This window comes from Lissotriton vulgaris, chromosome 2_1, assembly GCF_964263255.1.
Source record: "Lissotriton vulgaris chromosome 2_1, aLisVul1.2, whole genome shotgun sequence".
Taxonomy (NCBI): Eukaryota; Metazoa; Chordata; class Amphibia; order Caudata; family Salamandridae; genus Lissotriton; species Lissotriton vulgaris.
Genome location: NC_141687.1, coordinates 1,077,430,522 through 1,077,452,080, shown reverse-complemented (window position 1 = coordinate 1,077,452,080; position 21,559 = coordinate 1,077,430,522). Strand labels below are relative to the sequence as shown.

Genomic DNA, 21,559 nt, shown 5'->3' with positions numbered 1-21,559 from the left:
CAACGGGCGTTTTTGCCCACTTTACGTGAACCCAAGGTACTTTGATGCTTTGATGCTTGTGCGCCCCCTTCTGTAATACAGATAGCGCAGGTGCACATATAGTGCCAGCACTATCTTTGGAGGTTTCTCTCTCATTTGCATGGGGGCGTGGCCCAAAGAAATTGGGGAATCTCTATGCCTTTGCGCCCATGCCGCATTACTGATGTGGGCACAGAGGCAAACATGCCTTTAGAAGGCACTTTGAAAGTGTGCAACAAAAAAGTGGTGCAGTTTCAGGACTCCTACTAAATGCAGCCCTCTAAAGGGATGAAAGTTGGTCTTATGGACCCCCCAGACATCCCCCCGCAAGCGGGTGCAGTCACTCACTACACCCGCCTGCAAGTGGATCTGTAATCCCTTTTAAAAGTGCAGCCATCTTGCTGCCTGCACAGAGAAACACGGAGCAGCTTTAAAACAGCTGCTCTATATTTTTCTTGAATGCGCTGCCCTGGGGGCAGAGCGAATTCACAGCTGCCCCGAGGGCAGCACATTCTTCCTGATATGTCACTCTTTCCATGTCTGCAACCAGCGCACCTGTTTTAAGGTGCGCCGTGGCGCAAACATGGAAAGTGTGCTCTATGTATAAGACGGGCCCTGATTGCTTAAAAAGAGGATTATGAAAGATGTTCAGGCAGCACATTACATTGTGTTTGAAACATCTGGTCTGTGTTCCTCTTTAATCTCCTAATGGGAGTAGGAGGATACTTATATTTTCTAGGCCTGTGCAAATTTCCATTAGCTAGCATAATCTTACTTAGTTTTGATAATTCTGTGTAATGCTTGTTTTGCAAAATTCCTGATTTAATAAATTTTTTATTGATAAAAAATATAAGTGGAATATACATTTGGCAGTTCTTATATACAGAACATTTGTGAATGCGCGCTTTTTCCTTTGGTTTTCCCCCAGGAGAGAGGAGGAGAGAGTGAAGGAGAAAGAGAGAGAAGAAGAGAAGGAGGGGGGGGGGGTTTAGTTACCAGGTTTTTTCAGATGTTCGTCGATTGGACCCCACATGTGTACTTTGGGGTTGTGCTCCTTGGAGTATTTACCTGTAATGTTGTCTGCTCCTCTCAGCAAGGTGACCCAATTAATCCATGTTTTAAAATTTGCTTTGGCAGTGTTCTTCCAGTTCATCAGGATTATTTTTAGGGCCGCTGTGAGGAGCAGGTCTAGTAGGTCTTTCTCTTCTCTGCTGTTTAGGTTTGCGGTCAAGTGTTCCGTTGCTAGGCTTACAAAGCTGATTGTTAGGTCTGCTTTGAGCATGTCGTTTAGGAAAGTGTTGATCTGTGTCCAGAACTTCTTGACTTTCATGCATTTGAAGATGAGGTGCTCAAGGGTGCCTTCCTCCTTTTGGCAGTTCCAGCAGTTGCCCGAATCTGCAATGACGACCTTGTGGAGCTTGGACGGGGTCCAGTAGGCCCTGTGGAGGAGCCAGAATTTGGTTTGTGCTAGTTGTGGGGTGACTTTGTTTGTTGTTGCTGATCCCCAGAAGCCTTCCACAAGAGACTAGACAAACTTATCAACATCTTCCTATGGAAAAACAAAAAACCCAGAATCAGCCTAAACAAACTGAGACTAACCAAAGCGCTTGGGGGCCTCAATCTGACAAACTTCAAAACCTACCAAACAGCCTGCCTGGCAAGGCAAGGGACAGCCTGGATAGATGAAACCCAAACCTACAAACCAGTCTGGCTTGAGGTGGAGAAAGACATCCTGGGAGGCCTCAACCCAATGGCTCTTCTAACAGCAAACAGACACCCCCAAAGATCCAACCCAATACTGAAACACACTAGGTTATGCAAAATTCCTGAAATTACACTACTACACCTCCTTTCATAAACTACTTACTGTTTGCAGCAAAACCTTAGTGCGTGCGCACAGCACGAACAACCAGAAAATGACCAGCTTTGGTTTGCTGCATTTGTGGTTTCGAGAAAGCAAAAGACACACAATTGATGAACGGAATGCAGAACAAATCAAAACATTCACCCCCAGTCAAGAGATCTGGGTTAAATCCATAATTCTTTTGCTCACCATGCCACCCCAGTTTAGACCTGGCCATATGCAAATCAGTCTTGACCCTGTGCCTCATGGGAACAGTCCAGCCCAAACTCCCAAGCCAGGTCCTCCCTGGACCAGAAATAAGCATCCTAGGACCTGATTCGGGGTTTCACCCCTCATCAGCCAGGATAGCTTAATTCCAGTGGCACAGTGAGCCCAGGACCCACGTCTGGGCATACCTGGCACACTTAGGGCGAGAAAGCAAAAGACACACAATTGATGGACGGAATGCAGATTAAATCAAAACATTCAACCCCAGTCAAGCGATCTGGGTTAAATCCATCATTCTTTTACTCACCATGCCACCCAAGTTTAGACCTGGCCATATGCAAATCAGTCTTGACCCTGTGCCTCATGGGAACAGTCCAGCCCGAACTGCCAAGCCAGGTCCTCCCTGGACCGGAAACATGCATCCTAGAACCGGTTTTGGGGCTTTGCAGTTCGGTCTGGACTGTTCCCATTAGGCACAGGGTCAAGACTGATTTGCATATGGCTGGGTCTAAATTGGGGTGGCATGGTGAGCAAAAGAACAATGGATTTAACCCAGATCTCTTGACTGGGGGTGAATGTATGATTTATTCAGCATTCCGTCCATCATTTGTTTGTGTAGCATTTGTGGTTTCAGCATTTTTTTTAGCACAAAATTCTTCCTCACATCTCACAATAAAATATAGCACCAAATGCCCATTTTGCATTTTATGTAAGTATGCATAATTTTGAGCAATTTTTCCGAAATTTCACTAAATTATGCAAAAGTAAATAAACCAAATTTCTCAAAACACCGAGGGGTATATTCACAAGAAGGTGTGATAACTACTGCAAGAGTAGTGTAATGCAACTTTCAACATCGCAGCCCATCACGGGAATATAACCCTGTGGCAACGTGGAATTCACAACACGGCTGTAGCATGCGATAGACACCAGACAACGTGGCAATTGTCTGCGTGAAAATAAATGTCACGCCGCAAAAATGCGATACGAGAACGCAAAAAAACATGAAATGAGGCCAACCGCGGTACAAAAAGTAGCAAAACCGGCCACAGGCCTGCAAATCCCACATGTCTGGCGGGACAATCCACCATAAAAACCCCGGGAAAAACACACCAGAGACAAGCCAAAGCACGTAGCAACATGGATGCTCCCTGACCCAGCGCAGAGCCCAACTCGAACTCCACAACCCCCTCAGACAACCAGCAAGGAACAACGGGGTCGGGAAAGGCCAAGGAGAAGAGGGAGAGTAAGACGGGGTGTAGACCGCAGGAAAACAAGACCAGCGTCACGGGCGAGACAGAACACTACCAGCAACTGGCCCACAAGCAGAGGAATCCAGCACCCCCCAAACAGACACAATATACAGCGCCGTATAGTCTGCATGCAAACTAGCACAATGTGCCAACACAAAGGTAACACGCTCCTCCCCTTCATATCGCAGAGGGGCACACAACACCTGCAGCAGAGCACATAATACAACGCATCAGTGATGACGGAAAGGACCACTGCACCGTCGACACAGACGCCCTACAACAGCCCATGAACATCCCACGCAACCCACCAGGACCCAGACAGCTAAGAGAACCAGAGGAGAACACCGAACCTCCAACAGACCACACATCAGGAAGCACCCGCAGGCACAGCTAGCTCACAACACTTCACCCACCCACACATGGCACCCCAGCATGCCAAAAGCTGCCCAAAAGGAGGTGGCCCAACAGGTGTTGAAGGGGACCGAACCCATGGAATGCGAACCAGGACACATATGTAGGGGTCTATCACCCTACAGGGCCCCCCAACACCCCACTAAGGAGACCCATGCTGCCATAGAGACACATGCAGATGCACATGCACAGCACAGAACCACGCCAAGGTGCGCGCAATTAGAAGTCACACACTCATGTTGGCTGTGCGTACCATGTCCCTGGCCACTCCCCTCATGAATGGAGTGGGCGACGACAAAGCTACATGTACAGGCCCCAAACTGCTGCCTCCGGTGACATGTCTACATCCGTGGTACACCTCACAATGTAAAGTAGTAGGGCCTAGGGACCACATGTATACTACAAGACCATTGGGACACACGCAGAGATCATGTTGAACTGGCTACAGGCATGTGCGCCCGTTCCCTTTATTGGCAGGGCCACATCTACAGTGATGCCTGTGCTGGATGTGTGTGGGGTGAGTGTAAGCCATTCCGCACAAAATGTCTGGTGTTGACAAACAATTGGACATTGGACACCAGTGCACCGCAAACAAAAAACGCAAGCAATACAGAGTCAACTGATAAGCAATATGGGGTGATCCCGATAAAGTCCATAGGACAGCCAACATGCAAACAGAAGTGTCGGTGAGTCGCAGTGCACTGGGCTGTTGACACTAGAGATGAGCGCGCTCATGTGCAGAAAAAATCTTGGATTGTGTCCCTACGATATATTCCTGATGCAGATGCAGTGGGGTGTGTCAGACCTGCATCCTCTTCACCGTCAACGTCTCAGGGCCCCCACACTGTTTGAGGTGACATACCTGCGTAAACGCTCCACAGCACAAAACACAATCAGCTACGGACAATGGCCTGTGGTGCACTCAGTCACTGGAGCCTGGAGTTCTGAGCAGGGTAACAGGGCGATGATGGCAGCCACGACAGGCCTGAGCAACCACAAAGTCTGTCAAGACCACTGCTTCAACTCTGGCAGGTGGCGTTTGGAGGAGGTACTTGCAGTGATGATGTGTCGTCCGAGCCCGTCTGGACTTGCTTTGGTGTGTGAGCCCAGGTGGGATGCATGTGGGCCTGTAGGCTGCGTACAACGCAAGGCCACAGGGTCATGGCATTGATGAGCCCAAGCCCCAGCCTCAGGGCCCAGCCTATGTCTCCTGAGAAGGGGACCCGGACTTGACCAGCACAGAGTTAGTGGTCCCGGATGCACTGTGGCCGGCACAGGCACCCAGCCACAGGACGGTGGCTTGTGGTGTAGTCAGATGGGGCATGCGACCTGAGCGGGGAGCCATCATTGTCCTAGGTGTATGTTTCCAGGGTAAGTGGAAGGTGTCCTCCAGGTCAAGACGCAGAAATGTTTGATTCTATCCATAAGCTGCAAATGGATGAGTGGCATGCGACAGCCTGTTGCCACCACCAATTCCGGATCAGCTACATGGGGGTGAAAACTGCCCCCTAGTCCATAGGCTCAGACGCCACCACTGTTCGACCAGAGACTGTCCATGAATGACGGGGAACAGACTTAGTGGCACCGGGGCTGAGTGGGGATGCAGACTGCGTGATGCCGGTACACTGATATGGACTCCGCCATTGCTGAATCATGACTCTGTGACCTACTGGACCGCAGTGTAAGCCATAGGCAGCGGTTAGCAGTGGCCAACTGCCACGTGTCTTTGCCTCGCAATGCACAGCGCTAGTGACACCAGGGCAGTTGTCGGTAGTGTACTAACACCTCCGTAATGATGATCCTTTTCTCTTTGCTAAGATGCAAGGTGACATCCTCTTAGGCCTCCCCTTTCGTGCAATGATGTGTAATCAACCTTAGCACACTCGAAGTTCAGTTCCAAATCTATGGCCTACTCGAGCACAGCCGAGGCGGAGAGCAGTGTAGGCCAGAGTCAGCGGACAGCACTGGCTATTCACCGAGTGTCACTGGCATAGGTTGGTGGCCCCACCGGCCTGCATAGTTCAGGTTCAGTGGCACCAGGTGTTCGGTCACCTCCATAACTGTGACCCTCACCCACCTTTCATCCGGACTGAGCTGCATTTTCCACTTATTCCTCTCCGTGCGTCCACTGGTGTGGACTCAGTCAATCGTGATTCACGACTAGGTGCTGGTTGTGAGACCTACTGGTCCGCAGAGTTGGCCTGGTCCCTCCTCCACAGTTCACCGGATGGCGTTGGACAGGGTTTGTGACAGCACGGCTCGCCGGATGACGTTGGACAGGGATGGTGGCAGGTTGTGTCGCAAGTAGCGTTTATGGCACTATGCCTTCACTGATCAAAGGGAGTCTCGGGCTTGGAGCTTACACTGGCACGTGGTGGGCCATCCATGGCACATACCGGTGTTGGAGGCTGATCAGTTTGGCCTGGCTGCGTAGGGTCGGGCCTGACGGGTTTGTGGTCCAGCGAGCTGGGTTATTTCAGGCGCACAGGATCTCAGGCAATTCAGCTTACGAGGACAGCGTCCACCTCGTGGCGGGGTGGGAGGCGCCGTTCTGGCAGAGACGTTGCGATTTCCGGAAGAGGACAACGCCCAGGGCTACGTGCTTTTTATTCACACCTCTACACTGGCCTGCCATACGCCGGTCCATCCCACTTTGCTCACGCTTACAGGTGGGGCGTAACAGGCAACATCTCCGCAAGGGCCCCCACTGGCTGGGGTGATATGGTTGCGTCCACTGTCCACTACACTCCATTCACCAGAGGTGTATGTCGCCTTGATATGGGTGTGTTCTGCATACTGCGGTTTGTTCAGTACTTCGCCACCACTTTTCGCATTGTGTACGCTCACAATCATGTTTCAACTGCATCCTTCACACATGCCTGGTTGACACCTCTCCCCACATTTGGCTATTGTGTGGCTGAGGTACCATGTCATTAATGGCTCATGTTCACTCTTGCCCATGTTACCATTGTGAGTTGTTCTGTCGTGTCTGGTGTGTGGGCATGTTGTTGTGCATGTAGGTTGTGATTTTGTGACGTGTGCATTGCCAGAGTTGGGGATTGCATTGTTGTGGAGTTGAGGTGAGTGGGGTGTTAATTGGGAAGTTGCCAAGGGCTGTGCATTTCCCTTTGTGCGATCTTGGGACGGCTGGTTGCTGTTGGACTGTCAGGATGAAGGGATTATCCACACTGGCTGTGTATTTGGAGGTGACATTGGTGAGGGTCCCACAGTGTTCGGATGTTGCCTGCACATTTATGGGTGACGTGTGCTTTCTTTTGCTCTGATTGTGTGCTGTGTCACCAGGGGGCACAGGTGGGACATATGTGCAGTGGACTGCCCCCTACACGTGCGTTCATCCGGCTATGGTGTATGGTCCTTGCTTGGTCAACAGCGGGTGGTGCGCATTGTGTTGGCCGTACGGGGACTGGGGTGCCAGGATGATGGTGATGTCCATGACAGGTGTGGGGGACTTGGATGTGGCTGACTGTGAGACTCCGCCAACTCTGGTGGGTGTTGTTTGGGGTGTACCAGGGGACAACGGGTGGTGCACAGCCAGCAGCTTGGTGTGGGGTGGGATGTTTGTTGTCTGCTGTGTTGGTGCCGTAAGCCTGTTAGGCGATGATGGCCAGGATGCGTAGGATGGTTGTCCCTTTCAGGCTGTAGTGGACAGTGACATTGTCAGATGTTGGGCCTGTGAGGCAGGAGCGTTTCCTGGGGGGCGCTGTAATTGTCTGTGCTGCCCCTGTGGTGGTCCGGCGAGGGGGGAGGTGTGCCGGGTGGGTGTTGTGGCCCTCTTGGGTGTCCGTGCTTCATGTTCAGTTGCTCCATGGCATCTGTTGCCCTTCCGATGATGCCATGGGCAGGGCTCCCTTTTCTGGTGCAGACTGCCATCCGACTTTACACCAGTTCAGAGGAGGTGTAAAATTCCTGCTGCTAAGTCGCCTTATTGCGTGTTTTGTGTTCTTATCGCCGATCTGTCTGTTCGTTGTGAATGTTGAGGTGTGGTGTTGATGCAGGTTTTTGCACAGGAACTCCTACTCTGCATCTCATTAGCGATAGTTGTGGGGGTCCTCTGTGGCAATATGTTTTGCTGTTTACAAAAACAAGGGAACCCAAAGGTAATATACTAGGGACCTTGGGCGCTTAATTGTTACTAAAGACAGGGGTCCCTAGAACACGAAAATTGAAACTTGAATCAACATACGCTAAATAGCCAATATGTTCTTTGTCCAGCCGGACAGAGATTTATTTCAACAAATATAGAAGATAACGTGTAATTAGGAATGATGTCAAGGTGGCACAGCCTGTGACCCATAGACAACAAGACAGAACAACAATTATTAGGCAAAAACGAGCGAAGCGGTCTGTTTCCTAGTGTTCAGTAGACAGACTTAATTACATCAAGGTACCATTGTGCAATACAATCTGGGTATTAGAGAGACATATGGTACATAGGTGTCGATGTTTTGATGCCAGGCTTTTAGATGTGTGGCATCATCTTCAGGACAGCATTATAAAACATGTCCGTCTTGAATTTATACAGTTGACTTTCATACAAATCACATAAAAATTAAACACAAAAGTTGGAAAAAATGGGAAAAGGAAGGAAAAGAAATACCATTTTAGGCAAATTTCTAGGCATAGACCAATCTTGTCAATATTCAGTGACTTGGAAATAGCATTTAGTAGAGCAGGCATGCTATAGTGTGACTTCCAATGAAAGAGTGAGACATAACATCTCAGTTTGTCAATACGTGACCCGGACTGGAGATTACAAAAAATGTGTGGTGGCGCGTGTGCGATACATACATTGGCAGTGACATGCCTAATAGAAGGATCCACATGTTGGTTTAATTGTGGATAAATCAATTAATAGTGCGTGAATCAAAACAACGCAGTGCGAATACACAAAATGTGGCTCAATGCATTTCAGAACGTGCGATCTGAGAAATGGTGAGCATGGAGAATAACAACACATTGCGGGCATCCAACGGCCAATGTATGTAACGCACACACGCCACCACGCATTTTTTGTAATCTCCTGTCCGGGTCACGTATTGACAAACTGAGATGTTATGTCTCACTCTTTCATTGGAAGTCACACTATTGCACGCCTGCTCTACTAAATGCTATTTCCAAGTCACTGAATATTGACAAGATTGGTCTATACCTAGAAATTTGCCTAAAATTGTATTTCTTTTCCTTCCTTTTCCCATATTTCCCAACTTTTGTGTTTAATTTGTATGTGATTTGTATGAAAGGCAACTGTATAAATTCAAGACCGGCATGTTTTATAATACTGTCCTGAAGATGATGCCACACATCTAAAAGCCTGGCACTGAAACATTGACACCTATGTACCATATGTCTCTCTAATACCCAGAATGTATTGGACAATGGTACCTTGATGTAATTAAGTCTGTCTACTGAACACTAGGAAACAGACACCTTCGCTCGTTTTTGCCTAACAATTGATATTTTTTGCGGCTGCTATCGCGGGAAAGTAGTGCTGTGGGCTGTTAGCACCTGCTTGTGAATGGTGGGGTGAATTTGTCACGACTTTGGCTGCAATAAAGTGCAGTTAATTTCGCGATAGCTCCTTGTGAATATGCCCCCTAATATTTTTATGATCTTATTTTCTATGTTGCATACTTTTAAAATTCATGGCAGAACCTAGATTGCCAATGAGAAATAACATATTGCATAGACTTCCATATCTGTGCATAATTGTTGATTTTTATCCTCTGTCCTTCTTTCTAAATTCTGCTTAAATTATGAAATAATTATTTACAGAGAAGTATTATTTATTCTCCTAAATGCCACCTCTAATTTGTTAAAAACAAAAATATCCTCACAGGCCGTTCAGTATGAAACTAAGTAGAACAAAAGAATATTCAGTTGTCCAAGGGTTATTCAATGATCCATTCATACGTTTCGCAAGTGACATAGTACATCTTACTGATTTTATTTTTATTTTTAAGAACCCGTGCAGTTTAAGAAGTACATTAGTTAATTCAGAGCATATTACTTATCAGTAGTAGGGAAACCATTCATGATGTAAAGGCACAACTTCAGGTGGCTAGTTGTTGTGCAATGGACAGCTAAGTCATGCAAGCGATTGTAAAGCGAGGTAAGAGAAAAATGCCAAGAAGCCAATGGCTGGTCACAAAAAAAGCAGATTTGGCTGGCAAAGGAAGCTGGATTGTAGACCATGCTGATAGGTTGTGTGTAGGCCCTGGCGAAATTTCAATTATAAAGGCGTCATTTTGGAAATATTACATTATGCTTGTTATGCAAAAATCCTGAAATTATACCTTTACACCTCTCATATAATTGCACCCCATTCATGTGAAGAATTATGGTGTGTGAGCACAGGATTAATGCGAATAACCAGAATGCGCAGGGATGTTGTTCGTGGTTGTTGTGTTTTGGTGTTATTTTTTTTTTAAATGTAAAATGTTTCCCTTCTCTTTGGAATGTAGAACGCATTTTGAGGTAAACTAGAATGCGTAATACCATATATGCTCATTTAGTAATACGCCCTACTTTCGCGTAATTTCCCAGGTAATTTCGCTGGATAGAAATTCCCGCACATTTCGCACAGCCCTAGCAGCGTATCAGTTCACCCACTTGGTACTTTAAGTGTTGAACAGGAGATATGTGTGGAGGTCCTGACCTCGGATTTAGGGCCAGGAGACTTGCTGTCCATGTTAAACCCCCACCCCATCCCTTATCGACAGTGTTTCATCTTTGGCAGCGCCTCTTATCTGCCAGAGTTGCACCCTGCACCTTCTCAGCACTGGACAAACCATGCAATCCATGACAGGCGCCTGCTGATTGCTCCCGAAAAGTGACATTTTGTGCTGCCTCCTTCAGGATGCCCATGAAGCGGACTTTAGGGCTGGGGCTTTGGAAGGCTCGATGTAAAAAGTTCATATGGCCATTCTTCTTCGTTCAGATGGGGCTGCGGCCTCTGCACCTCTGGTGAGTGAAGTTGTGGCTGGAGTGTAGCTTCTGCCGTACTCTGAATGGTCATGTATGTGCATGCCAGCAGTTGCATCGATCGCATCTCCCTCCAGATGCTTTGCACGTTCCCTCCCAGAGCCTTCTCGCCGAGGTCACAGAGCGGCCTGAGAGCTGCGCCAGGCCTCCTAGGCTTAGGAGACAGGACTTGTCCGCACCAAGCCTTTCTTAATCCACCAGACCTCTGACCCCTGACCTCCGGTGTCATTAATGACAAACACAGAAGAGGACTTCAAACCACCTCTCCCTCTCATTGATGTGCTTTCATCTTAAAAAAAAAAAACGTTGTTTACCTGGCCCTTGGTAGCAATGATATTGGTGATGAACGGCTCGTTCACATGCTGTACTTTTACAGTGAATGTCTATGCATGCCAGGGGCGTAGCTTCCATTGGTGCAACAGGTACAGTGGTGCCCGGGCCCAAAGGCCCTAGTGACCCACTGAATGCTGATTATTGCTGTGTTTTATAATTCAGAGCAGGGGGAGGGATTGAGAAGAGGGGGGGGGGGCTATTGCCTTCCTTGCATAAGGACCCATGACACACTGGCTACGCTATACGCTACTGGAGCAGACACCAACACATCGTGACCGTGTAGTTATATTTTGATATATTTTATTAGGGGCTATTGTATAGCAGTTACTTCTTTCTGTACGATTCCGTAGCGCTTTCTGACTCTGGGCACTCTTTATGATCCTGATGTGCTTGCTGACTGAAGTCAAACTCGTATAGTGACATTATATTTGGCTGTGAGTAACATTCTTTAATGATGGATTATATTGGATAGTGGCCGGCGACGTCATCGTGGACCTGTGTGTGGCATCTTGAAAAGACCAGTCCAGAAAGGCATGTTTAGCATTGGTACTTGGCTTCCAGAGAATCATTTAGATGCAGGCGCGGCCAGCACAGGTAAGACCGGTGAAGCGGGACGGGGTGAGGGGGTAGTCAACAAACGATGAGATAGGTAAAATTAAATAAATAAATAAAACCACTTACCTTGCGCTCGCCGCTTCGGCGATGCGGCACGAGTAAGGTAAGTGGTTTTATTTATTTGATTTTTCCTATTGTATCTCTGTCGACTCCCCCACCACCCAGCCCCGCCCCGCCCCCACCGCTCTCACCGAGGGCCGGCCGCACCTGTTTAGATGGGGAAATAGAAGAAAAATGTATGACTTTCATAATCTGGTCAGTTTGTATAAGATAAGGCGCACTCAACAATTCCCTTAAGCCTTTTCATGTTGTCATACATTTGCAATCGGCCATGCATTATTACTTATGTTGTTGTCTGCAACAAGGTTAATAAGCACATCTGTATGTCTAAAGGTCCAGTTATATGTAGTTTCCTGGGTCTTCATGCGATGTGACTACTGTGGGTTCACTCTCTTAAAGTGCCTCAGATGTCCTTGCTTTGCTTGGTTAGCAGGACATTGGCCTTTGAAGGTTTTCACATCACACTCCTCTCTTGAAAAAGGATATTCTCAGTAGCCCCTAAAATACAATTTTTTTTCATTATTACTAGGTACAGTTTCTAATGAAGGAACAAACTAAATCATTGTGTTGATGCTGGGATTGTAAATCAGAATTTCTAGGTTTAAATATTATGCGACCAAACGTATTGATGATCATAATATCAACAATCTATGTCTATAGGTATTTAGGGGCTTATTTATAAGTCCCTTGCGCCTCCAAGAAGTTACTTTTAATATGGGAAAAAGTGAAGTACCGGTGATTAAGTGGCTTGATAATTAGGCCCTTAGAATTTATAACTTTGTATCTACGTACCTTGCAGATATATGCATCTTCAAGGTACATATGTGTGGAGTTAAGTATATGTTTACCTCTGTACAGTTAGTTACCTTGTTGATATTTTGGTCATACTTATTTTTGCAATGATAGTTTGTTATTACCATATTTAGAACTCACAATTCTGGTACCACACTAATGTTGGACAGCATATTTTCCAAGAAACAGTCAAAAGCTTTTATATTTATTGCAATAAATATATGCAGTAAAACAAAGTATAAGGTGGCCAGCATTTCAAGTGACACCTAAAACAAGGAGCATAGGGTGGTGAAGTGGACATATTCAAAGAAAAGTCTAAAAACGATGTTTTCAGTTTCATGTTTTAAATAATAAATTCATTATATTGAAAGCATGTTTAAAGCAAAGACGGCAAACCAACTAAGGAACATTGAGTGATGGTAGGTATGTAATAGTCCAATAATCTTCTTTTTCATAACAATTGACATTGATTTCTTTTCTCACAGTACCTCTTTAATATCTCAGAATATGCAGTAATGTTTAGTTTACCCTTTTGATCGCATATTTTCTGCAACTGGGCAAAAAACTTTTGCTTTAGAAAATAATTTCTGAAACAGCCGATAGACGCTACAGTCCTGCTCCTCCTTTGTGCAGGAACATCCTTCTGGACAGTTTTTAGGTGGAGCCTGGGCTACGCATGCGCTGCTGCGAGGCATGCAGTAGTGGAGTATGGCTTTGAAGCCTCCCCCACTCTACGCCCATATTTTTTTTAATGGTGGCTTGTGTAATTGCCGTTCGTAAACACTGGCTTCCGGGTCGTTATTAGGCTTGTTAGTCCCTCCTTGGTACCCCTTTTATGCATTTGTTACCTCCCAGAATGATTGGACCTTTTACTGGTGTTGTTTACATGGTCTGCTTAGTGCTCACCGACTTACGGTGAGCACTATTTTATTTAACGGTCTTCCTCTATTCCACCCACTACCTCGCAGCACGCTGCCCGACGCCCGCTTTTTGTCAATTTTTGCTAATGGCGGTCTGCTTGAACTATAGCGGCCGAGTTTTATTTATTTATTTATTTTAGCAGTCCGGTCTGCATTTAGCGGCTGTGCTTATTTATTTATTTTGTTTACTAGCGCCCATGAGTTGCTTTCACATTCAGAGAGGCCACGTTCCTTTCTTTACACAAACCGTGTCTAAAGAAAGGTACACAGCCGACATTAAAGTGAAAGCACGGCATGGGCGCTTTTACCCCAAAAAATATCTGTTTGTCAACTTGACAAACAGATGCTTTTTTTGTCACAGCCCCCGCCTCGCGATTTCACTTTATTGTCGGACATGCCCCTTTCTTTAGTCGCGGCTTGACTAAAGAAAGGGGCGCAGCCTTCATAAATGTGAAATCGCTGCATGGGCACTAGTAAAAAAAAAATATTTGCAATGCAATAGGTCTCACACTTGCAAGAGTTTAAGCGATTGCATTGCCAGTAGCTTAAACTCTCATTAATGCGAGACCTATTGCATTGCAAATACTTGTTTTTACCTGGCAGCGGTTCATGTAAAGCCACACTCTGTTTAGTTTGTTATAAGCTTAGATGCAGAGATAGTAACTGTAAGCTCAGACAATGTTTTGTTTCCTACAAGCTCTGTTCTGGTGTTGGATTTTTGTCTCATTAAACACAGACCCAATGTTGGATCTTGAAAGCTCTGGTCTGGGTCTGTATTAAATATTATGTGCATTGCCCCGGTTTTGCTGTGTGAAACCCTTAACTAAGTGTGCCTGCTGCAGACCAGGACAGTGTATCTGATTACTAAAAAATGTGCTCTCCACAGTGGAAGAGTAAACTAACAGTTCGAGCCTGAGCCACGGAGAGTTCTATACTGTAGGGAAAAGCGCTGGTTGGAAGCCATTGCTCCGTCACTGGACAACACCCGCCTCAGTTAGGAGCGGGAGCAAGGGTGCAGTGTGGTACTGTAACTACTTGCAGGGGGATACCTCTGGGGTTCTTAGGACCCTGCAAGCCCAACCCGTAGAACACGTTTGGTGAGACGCACTACTTGTGTACAACCTCTGTGTGGCACACGATCAGTGCACCTCATGATGGCTCCTTTGCCATGGCGACTACATTTCTAATATAGAGTGGTTGTGATGACAAAGAGCTTCATGTTTTGCACAAGGCCATAACCCCATGCAAATTAGGGAACATCCCCCTGTGAACACGCAATCCGAAGTTGTGTGTTGGTGCAATCCTTATTAGAGAACAAGCAGTACAAGCATCTGCAGTCCTTTGTATGATACAAAAGTGTTCTGGGGTACATGAAGCACTACAAACACCATTGTGCCCCCATGGCACTTTATACCATATGGCCTCTGATTTTGTTTTCGGTAATCAGAGACTGGGTGTTGGTTCTTAAAAGCTCATAGGCCCTTAAGCTGCCTAAAAGCTCATAAATGATGCTGATGCCTGTAAATTTAGATCTGGTCTTGGTTTATGTAAATTCAGATATGGTATTGCTTCCGTAAAATATGACTTTGTTTTAGTTCCTATTTTTTCAGACATGATGTTCGATCCTGTAAATTTCGACCTGTTTGATACCTCAGTACTCAGTTCTGGTGCTGAATCTTGTAAGTTTAGACATGTGTCTGGTTCTAGTAAGCAGGGACTTGCTTTGGCTCCTGTAAACTAGTTCAGTTGTGGAGAGGCTCCCATACACTCAGATCTTGACTCGCCTCTGGATGTTTATATGTGGTGTTGGATCAAGAAGATGCAGAAAAGGATTTGGTAACTGTAAACATAAATTCTTGGGTTGGTTCCTATAAGCTTTGACCTAACGTTGGTTCACATAAACCTAGAGAAAGTACTGATTCCTATACGTTCTGATCTTGTGGTCATTTTTTTCAGTTCAAACTAGTCATTGTTTGACATTTAACCAGGCCCGGTTTGAATTCCTTTAAGCTGGGAACTGAGCTCAAACCTACTAATGGTTCCTGTAGACTCGGACCTTGGATTGGTTTCTGTAAGCTTCTAATTGGCATTGTAGATTTAGATCTTTTGTATGTTCATGTAAACTCTAATCTTGTAGTTGCTTCTCTAATTTCCATCCTGCTATTGGTTCCAGTAAACCCAGATATGCTGTTGGCTCAAGTAAACAAATGTCTTGTCTTGGTTCCTCCAAGCCCAGACCTGTCATTAGTACATGCTATTGTTTTGTGCAAATTGAGATACTGTGTTGCTTTCTCTAAATCCAGACTTTGTGTTGCTTTCTGTAATCTCAGACCTCCTATTGGTACTGGCAAACTAAGATCTCTTGTTGATTACTTTAATTTCAGATCTTGTATTGATTTCTAAATGGTCAAAACTGCTGTTCCACCCTGTAGACTAAGAGTTTGCATTGATTTCTTTAAACTAAGATTTGCCATTAATTGCTTCAACCTTGACCATGGTGTTGGGTCATGTTAACAAAAATATTGTGGTGATGTCTCTAGCTCAGAACTTCCTTTGGTTCCTCGACACTCACATCACCTGTATGTTCATTTAAACTCACATCTTGTATTGTTTTCTGTAAATTCAGACACACCGTTGTTTTTACACCAAGCTCCCACTTGCTGTAGGCTTTTATAAAGTCATACCTTGAGTTGATTTGCAGAAGCTCGAAGCTTATGTTGACTCCTATATACTCAGTTCTTGTGTTGCTTTCCTGCATACTCAGACCTGCTGTTGGGTCCTTCAAGCTCAGACATGGCATTTGTTGTTCTAAATAACAATGTTGTAGTGGCACAAGTGACCTCAGATCTTGTAGTATTTGTTCTAACATCAGCCCTCAGTTTGCTGTGAGTGAACACATGCTGTTGATGTATATTAACTCAGATATTGTGTTTGTTCTGCAAATTTAAATATTAAATCCGTTATACTCAGATTGTGCGTTAACACTTGTAATCTTGCACCTTATGTTGATTTTTGTAACCCAACACCTTGCTTTGATTCTTGTGACCTCAGGCATTGATTTCATTCCCGTAACCCGTTTCCTCTTGTGGATTTCTGTAACATCACATGGTATTTTGATAACTGTAACCTCAAAACGTATTTTAATACCTGTAACTTCAGATCTTGTTTATTCATACAACCTCAGATCTTTGTTAATTCATGTTACTTCAGACCTTGTGTTGATTTATGTAAATTTGCATCTTGTTTTGATTCCTCTGATCTCAGATCTTCTGTTGATTCACTTAACCTCAGATCTTCTTTGATCCCTTTAACCTCGATCATGCATTCTTACCTGTAATCACAGGTGTTGTTTTGATTCCTGGTGCCTTCCATCTAGTGTTTATACGTGTACCCTCATGTTTTGTGTTATTTCTTGTAACTTCAGATCTTGTGTTGATTTCTATGAACTCAGATCTCGTCATGGTTTGTGTAACCTCAGATCTTGGGTTGATTTGAGTATATTCAAATCACATGTTGATTTGTATTAACCCATATCTTGTGTTGTTTGTTAAATCTCTTACCTGCCATTTCTCCCTTTAAATTCCAACCTATCTTTGGTCACTATAAAGTCATACCAGGGCCAGTATTACAATATGGGCGCACTTTTCCTGCTTGTGCCACAGTGCCCCTCAAAACAGGTATGCCAGGTGCAAACAGGGAAAGTGTACCCTATTATGGCAAATGCGCTGCCCTTAGGGCAGCCGCAAAGTCGAAAAATATGGAGTGGCTGCTTCAAAGCGTCTCCATGTTATACTGTGCAGACAGCAACCTGCCTGCACTTTCAAGAGGGGAGAGAGATCTCCTTTCAGGTGGGTGAAGTGAGTGACTGCACCTGCCTGCAAGGGGATGTCTGGTGGGTCCATGGACCCCCTTTCTCCCCTCCAGAGGGCTGCCTTTAGGAGGCACACTGACAGTGCGGCACCTTTTTGTGGCACACTTTTAGTGTGCCTCCTAAAGGTATGTTTGCCTCTGTGCCCACATCCATAATATGGCACAGGTGAAGAGGCAAAGTGATTCCCTCATGTGCATATGGCCAGTCATGCAAATGAGCCAGCGCTATTGGTATTACAGAAGGGGACGCACAAGCGTCTGCGGCCCCTTCTGTAATACCAGAGTGCCCCAGGAGCGTGCAAAGCGGGCGCAAACAGCCGTTGCACCACCAGGGCACTCTGTATAATACGGCCCCTGGACCCCTCTCTGTAACAGGGCCCCAGGACTCTGTTGCTGTGTTCTCATCTCATGACTCAGTTATAGTTATTCCCCTTCTTTCTATTATTATTTACTATTCCTTCTAAAATGGCCGCCAGGCTCCCAGCCAGGCTGGCCCGCCCGCACTGTGCTCACACCTGTGAAATCAGGCTTGCAGCCGCATTAGCGCCGCTTCGCGAATATTCCAGGCGCACGTGATTCCGAATCCCTTCTTTCATGCGGGGAATCTTTTCTTATTCCACGGTAATTGATTTGCCATAAATTTCACAATTACTTCATTAGGCTCCGCCGCAGAACAATGCTCCGGGCCTGGCGGAAAGTGTTCCATAAAGCGGTGCTTCATGTCGGAATCGGTGGGAAATCAAGGCCTCGCGCCGTTCATTAATCTCACTATTCTTCGAGTACTTCAAGGGTTTTATCTCCTGTGTGGTTGGAAGGGGCAGGTTCAGGCGTCTTCGGCGCCGCGCGCCTCCCATAAAGGATTTCTTTTTCCTCTGTGGAATAATCAGATTATCTGCGTGGGTTTGTCTGGGCCCAGGGTCGGACTAGGACAGAAAATCGGCCCCCGGCGCAAGGTTGAAGGGGGCCCCCATTAGTGAATCAGCTGAAAAGCAGTGGATGAGTGTCCTATATTCGCTAATTGGGATAGTTTTAAACTTGTAAAAAGATGCTACATAAGTGTCTGGTTAGGTACGGAAGAGTGTATGTATCTGAGTTTGTTGCAGACAATGTTTGTTAATGTTTGTTTTAATATCAGGGAACTCACCCGTATAAAACGGCCCACCAGACAATAAAACAGCCGTACGATTGGCCAAAAAACAAAGCCAATCACTGGCCAGGCCTTCGGGCACTGCCTAATTGCCATAGAGGCCAGTTCGACTCTGTCTTGGTCTTGTCAGTCGAGCCCCATTTATGCCCAATGTGCAAACCATTTCCCCCAACCGCCCACTACATGAATCCAGTAGGGAAGGCCTGCCCAGCACAGCCAGGTGTACAGAGCTGCTCTTTCTACCTACACATGTCCCCAAAAGTCCAATTTGGTCATAACTAAAGGATGTGTAGAAAGGGGGCAGCATCCCCATGCTTGTTATAATATTTGTCTTCAGTTTGTGCATGCACATGCCACATATTTAAGGAGTGGAGAAGGGAGGGATTGGGCTAAAGTTGTTGGGGAGAGGAGGATGTGTTGCCACAATGGTACCCATGAGGACGAGGATACCAGGGTTTGGAAAGTGTCTCATGGTAATGGAAGCAGGGAGGCATTAAATGGAGGACTGAAGGTACGAGGGAGAAGAAAAGATACCAGAAAGGAATGGGAGTAAAGCCCAGAAAATCAGGTGCTAAAGGAGAATGTACTTGAATAAAGGTGCCATGGACGGAGAAAGTCAGAGCGATCAAGGGACTTGGTACAGAAGAAAGTATTATGTGAATATTGCCAAAGAGGGAGCCAGGATGAGGGAAAGGTAGGGAGGTGAGAAGGAAGATGCCTACTAGAGATGATGTACCTGGGATAGGAGAACATATCATGGGGATTACGTTCCCAGTAAATGAGAAGAATCCAGGAAAGGATTAAGTTACTAGGAGAATGGGTGAGGAAAGGATAATGTTACTAGGAAGGGATAAGGGTACTAATGTACCAGGGAGAGAAGGGATGGGGGATGAGATGACGGCATAAGGAAGGTGTAGAGCTATCAAGATGAAGGAAGGTTTAAAGGGGAATAACGGTACAAGGAAGGGTTGAAGGTAGCAGGCATGGGAGAACGTAGCAGGATGTAAGAAGAGATCTTGAAGAGATTAGGGTACTGTTGTGGTGAGAAGGTAACAGAGAGAAATAAATGTAGTAAAGAGGGTTTAAGGGACCAACAGAATAAGGGTCCAGATGGAAGGAGTCAATTATTAGGGTTTGATCAAGATATGAAGGAGACGAAAATATATCAGGAATGGGGAAGGTACCAGTGAAGGAAGAAGAGACCATGAAGTGATAATGCTTCCAAAGAATGATAATAGTGTCAGGAATGATGAAGGTGTGTGAGCTGGGTGAAAGTACTGAGGGAGAATAAGGTACTAGGAATGTGGGAAGAAACTGTGAAAGATAAAGGCACCAGGGAGGGGTGAAGCAACCAGGAAGGAATGAAGGCAACAGAAAGAGATAACGAGTCCAGTGTGTGATGAAGATGCAGCAGACAGATTAAGGTAGCATGGAGGTACCAGAGAGGAGAATACCATTGGTGAAGATTGGGAGGTGGGGAGAATGTACATGAAAAGAGAACAAGTGCCAGAAAAGGAGAAAGGTCCCAGCAACGGACAAAGAACGGAGATACTGGGTGAGGGAAAGGTACCAAACATGGGAGAGAGGACCATGGAAATATGAAAGTAGAAGTGAGGAGAGAACCTAACAAAGCGGAATAAAGGTGCGAAGGAGGGAATGAGGGAACAGCTATGGATGAGGATACATTGTAGGGACGAAGGCATCAGTGAAGGAAGAGGATGCCCAACAGGGCCGAACATACCAAGTAGGTAGCAATTAAAGTACCAGGGTGGAATGAAAGTTCCAGGAAGGTGAGTATGTTCCAGGGATGGGTGAATACCAAGGGAAGGAAAGGCATCGGGATGAATGAAGGTGCTGGGGACTGAAGAAAGCACCAGGGAGGGATGAAGGTTCCTGGTATTGGAGACATTAGGGCAGACGGTGACATTGTGAAAGCGACTTGCAGTGTGGTCACCCTGTCTCCCCTTGGCCTGTCACTATCACTGATGTATTATGTGCTCACCTTCAGAGCTTACCCCTAACTTTTTGAAATGCACATTTCTTGGCCAAAGGAATGTGACTCATTCTAACACCTGTTTTGTTTTAGTTGTTCACTGTTCCTATCCTCCTTTTTTATCTTTTAAAAAAATCTTTTACCCACTAACTCTGTTGTTTTTTGTTTTGTACCTTCCCCTCATGTTACCCATTTAACTCTTGGTTTCACCATCTTCACTGCTTTGCATTTTCTCACTCCTATAATTTGTTCTCGGCCCTTCTACCTTTTCCCTTTTCTTCCATTCAACTTTCTTCTGCTGCTCTCCACCTGGGTTCATATTTCTTTCACTACCTCACTTATTCCTGTTTTTCTCTCTCCCTCTGCATCCCCTCCATTTCTCTCTTGCTCTCTCTTTCATTCTCTCTCACTTTCCTTCTCTACTTCCTTCTTCATCTTTACCTTTTCTCTTGTCCCACTCCCTTCTCTCCTCTTTTGTCGTCTGTCTCCTTTCACACCATCTGCTCTCCTTTTTACCCAACTCTCCCTTTTACTTCTCTCCCACCGGCACTGCACTTTGCCATTTTCTCCATGTCTCCGTCATGTTCTCCTCATGGTCTCCCCGCTTCACTTGCTTTCCTATCTCCAGAATTCTGGCACGAAGGACAGTGACGTCCAGTATGCGGAGCTGGACACGTCGGCTCTGGCCTCGTCGCCCAGCCCCCGGAGCTCCGTCCATGCCAGCGGAGAGCTCGTGGAGTACGCCACCATCCAACCTAACATACGCTAACACGTGCCACCCTAGGCCTTCCCCCAGACTCTGGCCTCAAGGTACACTACTAATGTTCCGCCTACTTTCTCTGTGAATGTGTCATTCTGTTGTCTCCCCATCACCTCCATGGATGCGCATGCTGTTCCCTGTATCCATGGGTGAAAGGCCTACAGGGATGTTGGCAGGTGTCGATACTGGCCATAGGTCTCCAGGTTCGCCGGGGCTGTCACTGCCCCAGACCTGTGACTGATTGTGCCCCAGTCTTTCCGGCGTCAAGAGTCGCTGACCTGTAGAGTCAACTTCCAATCTCGCTGTTGGCCACC

General features: G+C 46.1%; 1 protein-coding gene across 2 annotated transcripts in view; it reads left to right on the top strand.

Moving 5' to 3' along the window:
- NECTIN1 (nectin cell adhesion molecule 1) overlaps positions 1-21,559 on the top strand; it is a 445,468-nt gene that overhangs the window by 404,298 nt on the left and 19,611 nt on the right. Inside the window, exon 9 of one of the 2 annotated variants that reach the window (XM_086956779.1) lies at positions 21,114-21,295. The exons of the other annotated variant lie outside the window; for it this stretch is intronic. Coding sequence (XP_086812905.1) covers positions 21,114-21,254 — 141 coding nt within the window. The 3' untranslated portion in view covers positions 21,255-21,295. The remainder of the gene's footprint in view (positions 1-21,113; positions 21,296-21,559) is intronic. 2 annotated transcript variants of the gene reach the window in all.